Below are 9,577 nucleotides of genomic sequence, written 5' to 3' on the forward strand. Positions count from 1 at the left end.
CGCTTCTCCTGTTGAGAAATTATTTAGAAGCAGCGTTGTTGAGTTGGAGAGTTTAGGGGGGAAAGTGAAGCCAAATCAAAAAAATGTCGAAATGAAACGATCTTACAGTTTTACGCATGCGTAATTGATACGGTAAAATGGGAAATCAAATCTCGCTGAACTCGATCATGTTCACGTGCAGCGTTATTGAAATAATAATATCCGCTTTCTAATTGAAAGGCGGTTTTATCCGTTGTTTGACTAACCTTCGTTGGCGCGTAATATCCTGGCATCACGTCCGACTAACGGTGAGCAGCGCGAGTGTTACTACAAATCCCTGGGTTTTATTAGCAATGAAATACATTTATTGATTTAAGTCCAGAAATCTGACATGGGCCGCGCATGTCCAGGACTGGCTTGTGTCTGTTTCCACGCGGCCTTCAACTGTGACTACTTCACATCTGGCGTCACGTCAATGTTGCAGCGCGGGGATCACAAACTAACGCCGCTTTTTCAAAGAGAGCCTCATTGGTCAGGGGACTGGAACGAAATCTGAAATATATGACAGCCATGTTTGATGTGAATGGCTCAACTCTTTTGGACAGATCAGGGAAAACATGCGCCGAAGAAGGGTGGAAAAAACAAGCAAGTATACTGGGCATGTGTTGAGAGATGGATTTTACTTTTAGTCTCAGTTTTCTATGTTTTCCCTTATGGACGACATCGCGACCAATGAAGAAATACATCTTTTGGGGTTTTCACACTTTGTAGTGGGCCATGGTGATGCACTCCAGTAAAAGTAGGCTATTTTTAAAATATGACATTTTAATTATTTAAGCAAGATGTTTGCTTGCATGTATGGTTCTAGATGAATATATAGCCTAAATGTGCAGGTGAAGCGTATGTTTTATGTCCTAACAAGTCTTGACTTTGGCTTTATAGTAAGGAGACAATTTGCACAAGGGCTTATGTGTTATGTAAGAATCATTACAGTTTAGCCACAAACCATCACCATCACCAGTCTTTGAGACAAAAAAAAATCGGAATATTTAATTGATCCATAAAATATTCTGATTGTTTTATAATTCTTTTTGAAATTACTTGTGTCTTTTTCGTCCTCGCGCTCTTGACCTTGTTGCTCCTTTGCGTGTGCGTCTTTGGCGTGCGTGTGTAGGCCTACTTAGCGGGCCCATTGACTTTAAAGACGAGTAAACAGACCAAGAGCGGAGAGGGTGAAGCAGTAATGGGCGTCTCACCATTGGCTGAGGCAGACAGTGGAGTCCAGCTCTCCTCCGCTATTGGCTGCTCCACGTGACGCAGTGAATAGGTCTCTCTCCCACTTTCCCCTTTAGTCTCTGTCAAACGGCCATGCGAGCTTTACCTCAGTGCAAACTTTGTGCTAGTGTGGTGCCTTGCCAAACGGCTCCGAGGCTCGCTGCGGCACAAATGCGTTGCGCAAAGGCAATTACGCACGGTTACGCACAGTGAGTGTCTCGAGGAAGATGAAGGAAAAGTTCTGCAAGTTGCATTGTTTACTTTAGAAAGAACAAAAATGCCCTGGAGCCGGACGCGGTGTTAGACAAAACCCAGCGGAGGCTGCGGCTGCGCGGGGAGAGCTGTGGACCGTCGCCGCTGGATGCGTTGTTTTCCTGGAAACTATGGGGAGGCTACACCCAAAATGAGCGCGTTTATTCGGGCCTGAGACGAAGAAGAGCACCCAGTAGGACCCGTGTTTGTGAGTGTGTGAGGGAGAGCGCGTGAGTGTGTGTTGTGCTCGTGCGTCACGATGAGTCTGGTCTCGGGCTTCCCGCACCACCCGGTGATGCACCACCACGACAGCCACCACTACTCGCTGCACGCGGCCGCAGCGGCGGGGCGCTGTCACGAGGACACGGGCCCTCCGTACTTCACGAGCTGGCTGATCAGCCACGCGGACATGTCTCCCACTGACTACAGCCTTGCGCCCGGCTACAGCCCCGAGTATCATGGCAACAGCAGCGGGGGCTCCACGGGCGGCCTGGACCCTCATCACCACCACCATCACCACCACCACTACGGCCCGGGCGGCCTCGTGCCCCCGGTGAACGGTCCCGTCATGCACCACCATCACACGCACCCGCGTCCCGTGAAGCGGAGACCCACAGCGAACAGGAAGGAGCGGCGGCGAACCCAGAGCATCAACTCGGCCTTCGCGGAGCTCCGGGAGTGTATCCCCAACGTGCCCGCGGACACGAAACTGTCCAAGATTAAGACGCTACGGTTGGCCACGAGCTACATCTCCTATCTGATGGACATACTGGACAAGGACGTCCCGCACGGGGATACGCAAGCGTTTAAAGCCGAGCTGAAGAAGACAGAGGCTCGCGAGGAGAGGAGGAAAAGGGAGGCGGTAAGAGTTTGTTCAAACTGGGCCATTCTTAGCGCCAAAGTCTTAGCTTTCAGAAAACAACTGACAAGTTCACTTTGACTACAAGGATTCTGTAGTGCGTATTCTTGATAACGCAAACTCAACGTGCCTTGCAAAGTCGGCTCGGATGTGGAAAGCTTTTCAAACCATTGTTTAACAATGCGGAATAGTTACATAAAACTGTGCTGGTCAACCTCGTAAAACTGAAATGGGAAAGTGGTTGTAGTATAACACAGAATTAGTCACAATCAAACCAATCTCAAACACATTTGCCTCCATGATGCATTGTAAAATAATATTCAGAATAAAACCGCACCTCCAATAATGAAAACACTTCAATTTACGTCTCAGTAGTTACTATTTCACCATTCCTATAGTGTCTCACACAGCCCACTAAAGGTGCACTTATAGAAAATCTAAATATTAATATTTTTAAATGTAAGTTTTAAATGTTGTAATCTGTAAAGCACTTTGTGATACCTTTCGGTATGAAAAGCGCTTTATAAATAAAGTTTGATTTATTGATTGATGATACGTTATCCAAACCTGAAATAATTGCTCTTTGTTGTTTAAGCTACAAAGAAACAAAACAATCCTTGGGGAGACAGAGATTTTGTAACATGCACCAGCTTTAGCTTATAGCCTGTTATAACGTGCTCATTTGAGCTACACTATTTGACAGCAGACCATAAAAGTCAATTAATTTCTCACATATTTGTAACATCACTGGATACAACTTCACCGCAAAAATGCACAAAGCTACAATGAAAAACATTCACACATTTCCCAGTGCCAGAAGATAAACAAAAGCAGACAGAGAAGTGTGAGGTGGATTGTTTATGACAGGCAAAGTAACAAACAACTTAATTATTGTCTTAAAGTTAGGGTGTTAGATGTATTATTTATGCAGATGCTGATGTTTAGCAAATATAATCAATGTTTGGTACTACATATCTAGCATTAGGCATATTGTCCTTTGCTAGCGCACAGAATAGCCTTGGTATTACTGATTAAATGCAATAAACTGTTATGACAACGAACTACATTTCTATCCGGGAACAGAGTGTACCCCCCTGCTGAATGCTGCGCCAACTGTGGATTTTTCCTGTAACACAGCAGTAACTTTGCAATAGCCTTTAATAGCCAAGTTGCTAGTTACATTCCCTCATAGCAATGGACAGATTATGAGAATGGCGTATAGGGCCTTTATCTATTGGGTCTTCAGACAAAAAATAACCGTAGGACTGTTTCCTATAGGCGTCAACAATTCAAAACAGAATATTTTATCTTCTGGATGGTCCATAGCCCTTGTAACAGGAAAAAAGTACTTGATACTCATGGTACCCTTATGGATGCAATAAAGGCCTATTTCAACTGAAGATGAAAACGGCTATAGCTTTTGCCTTCTCACTCACACACTCCACACATGTGTGCGTTTAATAGCGGGTAATCTTATAGCCTCATTTATTTGGGGTAGGAATTTGGAGAGCTAGCTAAAGCCCATGGGGTGGTAGCCTACAGAGCTCAACAGTGAAAATTGCATGTTTTTGTTAGCATGTTTACCACGCTCTAGACTTAGCAGCGCAATACAGAAGGTCAGAGAGACTTGCTGCTGCCCACAGATTTCAAAAGGATTGTGCATAGGGGGTATTTTTGATGCAATCGTGGCACGGCACAATTGATCAAGTGCATCTAAGAGCAGAGAATGGAGAAAATTGGTCCCTATCCACAGACTGCTTGGAGCCAGGAGGGGCCACTCGGTTATCCCCATGCAGCTGCACTTTAGCATGCTTTTGTTTTCAAAGTGAAACAATATGAGGCTTTCGAGACTCACTTATGTGTTTCGTGAATACACTTTGGATATTGGCACATCATGATTTGGCTTGATTTTCAATATTTTGAAGGCAAATCTTTATTGAGAATATATCACAGATTTGGCGATAGTTTCAAAGAATGTGTATTGAAAATGCCATGATTTGAAGCTTACTCTTATACTTCCCATAATATCACAAATCCTATTTCGAATCATTGTACATGTTTGTGACCAATTGTTTGCACTTTGAATTGGGAAGTTTTCAATATTTTGGATATTTTTTTGTCCGGTTACATTAGAAAATGTATTGTTTTTTCCCCCAAAATGCAACGTCAAAACACTTACAAGTAAAAAATATAAAATAAAAAAAGGACATGAGGATATTTTCTGCTAAAGCCTGTGCTCATATCTCGCAACTTTGCAAAGGTTTGCAAATGCAGAACATTCAATTTAAACAATAATAGCATAATACATTTGTTTTGGACAAGATGTGCATTAGTAAAACATAAAATTCAACATTTCTATTTTTAAGAACTCCAGTTTGACATTTGTCCAATTATTATGATGACAAATAACGGCTGACATACAGGCTGTAGAAATGATGGTGAAAAAGTATGATCTCAAAACTCACTTTTTGGCCATGAAAGTTCATTGACGCACTAAAATCTAACTGTTTGATTTAAACAATGTGCCAAACTTGTCACTAAAGATCTTGACAATGGGAAATATTTCTGAGTTGTAGTCTAAATTGCAGATTCCAAGGTTTAACTAATCTTCAAAATAACAAGCAGACACCCAGCATCCTCGTGCCAAAACCCGGATCGTAGTAAACCAATTGTTCCAGCATGCGACCATATTTATCTGCACACGTCATCGGTGATTATTCAAACCGGTGCTTGCAATCCAGAGTCCTCCCATTCTCGCCTCTGAAGCCCCATTGTTTCTCTCTGTGCGCTTAAACACGCCTGATCTTAGGCGAGCTTTATGTCAGCCGTCCAGGGTAAAACGTGTAGATCCAAACACTACATGACACGAGCGAATGGCGCTTCAGCGGCAGAATAGACTAGAATAATGGCTTCCTGTCTGTCGCCCAACGCGCTGCTTATGAGGAAGTGTGGCGCATAATTGGAGCCAGAGTGAGCAATTTTTCCTCACGTTTTCAAACCGGGATCACTAATAGAAGGATGTAGTGCCGTTGATAACTCATGTCAGCCCGCGCGCAAAGCAGGACGCAGACGCGAGGCCATGTTCCAATACGGATCAATGCGCGAAGGTGCGTTAGTACAAAGCAGGCGATAACAAATAGGAATATGCCGATGTAATCACTGACTTACATCTATTTATACTGGCCTATTTTCAATGCCAATAATGTGCCGTTGTAAACGTTTTGGCAAACTATTTTGATTGTAAATAATTTGAATTATAGGCTGTACTGCAGTTTGGCCCAGAGTAATATGGCACACGTAGAACAAGCTACAATTTCCAATTTGGAAAATGAAAACAACTCCCTTTATTTATCAGGCGTACACACACTTTTACGTTCGTCCATAAAGATCAAACTTACATTTTGTTTAAAACGAACTGTGAACCAGGTTAAAAATGAGACCAAATAAAACTCGTCAGAAAATGTTCTTCACAGGATGCTTTTAATTTCAAATTGCAAACACATAGGCTAATGTGTAGTAGCCTATTGTGCGTTTCGTTTGTTTCCCGTTGTTTCACCTTTATGATGCAAACATGAATTTTTATCTTTTATAATTAAATTTTTGTTTGAGATCATTACGTTGTTGAAACGATTGCTAAACGTGGAAGCGGTCGAGCAAAGACCTGCTGTATAACGGCGGAGGTTTAGGAGGACGCGGTGGAAATAAAGCTCATCAGAGCCTCGTCACAGCGCGGCTTCAGGCGGAGCAGTCAAGTTAACTCTGAGGTTCAGAGGTGAAGAACCGAGCGGCTCAGACGAGAAGAGAGGAGATGTACTCACCGCTTTAGCACAACAGAAACACGAGACAATCATGGGAAAGGGGTAGATGGGTTTTCGATAAAATAGTATGCTTCATCTTTTACTCTATCACATCATATTTGATTCGATATATGATATGTGATATATATATATTAATCGTAGAGTCAGAATCAAGTTTTATCAGTCTCAAACGCACACAAACAAAAGTAAATTCTCATTGCAAAAATATGGATCTAGTCACAGCATATGCCAACAGTCTGTATTCTGTGTCACATACAGGCCCACTTGACTATTATATCTGTATCTTATTTATTCGCAGTTGCGCCACGAGGGATAGTTTTTGAAAACAGACCCAGTATGTCTCTCCTTCATGTGGCGCTAATGAGACGCGTCTTTAGATCAACAGTAACGCTTTTACGCACAGAAACCCAGGTAAATCCCCATAAGCTTCATGCGCGCAGGTAAAAAAAAAAAAAAAAAATGTCCGAGTGAAATGAGGTCAATGAACGGTACATGTCGTTCTTTCGTTCATGCATCCACTTTTTGGGTGTGTTTTGGCCACATTTATATTGACTGCATTTGCCTCCAATGCCCCCTCGTTTCTTACAATAGAAGCTGACGTAGCAAAGGCGTATATGAAACATTTAATCCACTTACGTTTGAATATAGGGCTACATTACGTAATTTGTCCAACTCTCTTTTTTTACGATTAGCCATTTTCGCCGTTTTATGACACACACGCACGCAAATGGTTTATTTAGATGGTTATTCTCGGGGCGTGTGGTGTCGTATTTGATTCATTTCGCTGTTTACTGGCACCCGAGACATTGCATCGTTCACCAAAATATTTATATTAGAGTTTTTTATGACATCGAAGTGTGTTTAAATTTATTTAGTCACGTCATGGGGTGCGTGTTAGACAGGCACGTTCATTTACGTAATGTTTTCTATTTATTGTTGGATTACGTTTCTTGGATTGCGCGTTTGATCTAACCGAGAGCATTAATAGTAGTAGTAGTTTATTTGAGCAGTTTATTTTTTTCTCTGAAAATGTCACAATTTTACAGTTATGGATAATTGTTCACCTTCCTTAATTATACAGTTACTGAAGCTCAAAGGGAGTAGACCGAAGCAAGAAGCTTATAGGTGCCTACCCCTTGTTCATGTAAATTACTTTTGCATATCATGATCTTATAGTTAGGCATTACTACATTTACATCAGATGTAAACAATTCTTCCTGAGTATTCTGTATCAGTTTCAAAACACAGTTATATCCCTGCACATGTTTGTGAGTTAACATTTATCCTGTAGTTACAACTATCCATACAATCAGCAAAATTAGCTTTACAATTAGCAACAATGAAGAAGCAATGTGTAGCCTATGTCTTTCTCTTCCTCTATATTTCCCCGTTTTGTTGAGCAGGCGTCACGAAAGAAATAAGTCAAGCGTGGTGACGATTTGACGCTGACGCAAATGAAGCACTAGACGAGACAAAGAGGGTCGCAGGAGGTTTCGCTTTAGGCCTCATTCACCTTCAACGAGGGCGAGTCTGGACTCGTGCCCTGCATTTATCTAAACAAACAAAAAAAACATGTCCCAGAGAAATGTGTTTGTTTTTGTTTTGGACTGTTTATTTTATTTTATTATAAAATAAAAAATAAAAAAAAGAATATTTATGAGCCATATGAACAGCGTTTGTGTGAGTGAGCAGAGATTTACGCTCGTGGTTTGGTTATTGTCTTATGTGTAATGTGTGTAGTAATGTGTGTAATGTGTGTGTGTTATTGTGTGTGTTTTTTGAAAAGTAGGTGCGCTTTATGTTCCCCCATTAAAAAATAGACTTTGTACGGTTCATCCTATAGATTTACCGTGCGTAATGCGTGCGTAATATTATTTTATTGTAGCATCGCCAAAATAGGCTATAATGTACACTATTGCTGCCGCTTTATGCGCGAGATACTAACTTACAATAATAATTGTATGTCCTTTTTTCACGTATAAATCTCTCTATAAGGTATATGCACACAGAATTGTGATTGAATCTATAATGTAAATTCCTTGTTTGTATGTTTATTGTTTTGTTTTGATCTATTCATTAATTCTATCTATAGTTCATGTAAATGCGGGATTCTGTTTTGGCGTGAACGAGGAGATGAGGCCTCAGTGAACGAACAGATTTTAAATATTATTTCTCAGGCTGCAGAAAACGTGAATACTGGTTTATACGAATATGACCCGGATGGATATTGATTGGATGGACATTTATTCTTTGGCGAATCAAATGTTTACTCATATAAGCATATAATGGATTATTTACCAAGCTATTTTTTATTATAGTTTATTTTATTTTTGTTTTAATTATTACTCAAAGTGAAAAAAACAATAAAAAAAACAACAACAACAACAACAATACATTATTTTTACACAATGGACAAAAGAATTGTGTGTGTGTTTTCTGGCGTTTATTAAACCAAATTAATATTGAACTAAGAAACACTAAAAACAGCAAACACACCAATGTGGAAAAAATACCAGTGCGGGGGTTTCCTAAATGCATGCTGTCCTTGTGTCCATGAGCAAGACACTTCACCCACAAAGTCGCCATATATGTGTTTATCCGTGACATTGATTTACTAACTGTGATCTCTGTCATTTCCAGGTGGAGCTGCCAAAAAACACCTCCTCTTCCTCCTCCTCCTCTTCATCTTCCACGGTGGTTGATAAGAAAACCAAAGGCCGGACGGGATGGCCTCAGCACGTGTGGGCTCTGGAGCTCAAACAGTAGCAGGACGCCGTAACCCAGTGTTTAGCCCCGTCCTGGACAAGTGCCCTGTCCGGAACGCCACCTGTGCCAACGGGGAGCTGCCGGGACGCGTCGAGGCTGGACGGATAGCCTCGGGATGAACTGTGGGAAGCAGTCTCTATCTCTATCCGGACGTCCACTCTGCTGATGCCCTATTGGACCAGGACCCACCGCTTTAGCTCCTCCCCCTTTCCCTCCACACTCTGCCACTGATGAATCATCCAGAGCTGAATGGAACAAACGCCTCTGAAACTCACTTGACCGATCAATGAAAAGTCACATCACTCTGTGCACGGCTTTACTGTTGAGTTAGCACATCAACTTAGACATCGATGAAATCCTTGTTTTCGCTACCCCTTTAGGCCAGTGGTTCTCAACTGCCTCGGAAAATCATTTTCAGTGAGCCGCGAGTCTTTCCCAGAAAACATTTTTCAAAATGTAGGCACTGAAAACGTGGAGAAACACCACCGCAGTTAAAATGACTGTTATCGAGTTGTTTTGATCATAATTTCAGCTTTAAAGGCTTATGTAATTGTTTTTCCCAATGATTTGTGGGGAAAATACAGTATTTTGTATTGTACACAGCAAATACTTGTTTTTATTTGGGTCA

At 41.6% G+C, this 9,577-nt stretch overlaps 1 protein-coding gene across 1 annotated transcript; it reads left to right on the forward strand.

Moving 5' to 3' along the window:
* Nucleotides 1-1,765: 1,765 nt before the first annotated feature.
* Nucleotides 1,766-8,949, forward strand: hand2 (heart and neural crest derivatives expressed 2; the record flags this gene model as incomplete). The annotated part of the gene is made up of 2 exons (XM_079553493.1): nt 1,766-2,368; nt 8,824-8,949. The coding sequence occupies 2 exons, from the start codon at nt 1,766-1,768 to the stop codon at nt 8,947-8,949; spliced, it is 729 nt and encodes a 242-aa protein (XP_079409619.1).
* Nucleotides 8,950-9,577: the final 628 nt, after the last annotated feature.

This window comes from Gobius niger, assembly GCF_951799975.1.
Source record: "Gobius niger genome assembly, chromosome: 3".
Taxonomy (NCBI): Eukaryota; Metazoa; Chordata; class Actinopteri; order Gobiiformes; family Gobiidae; genus Gobius; species Gobius niger.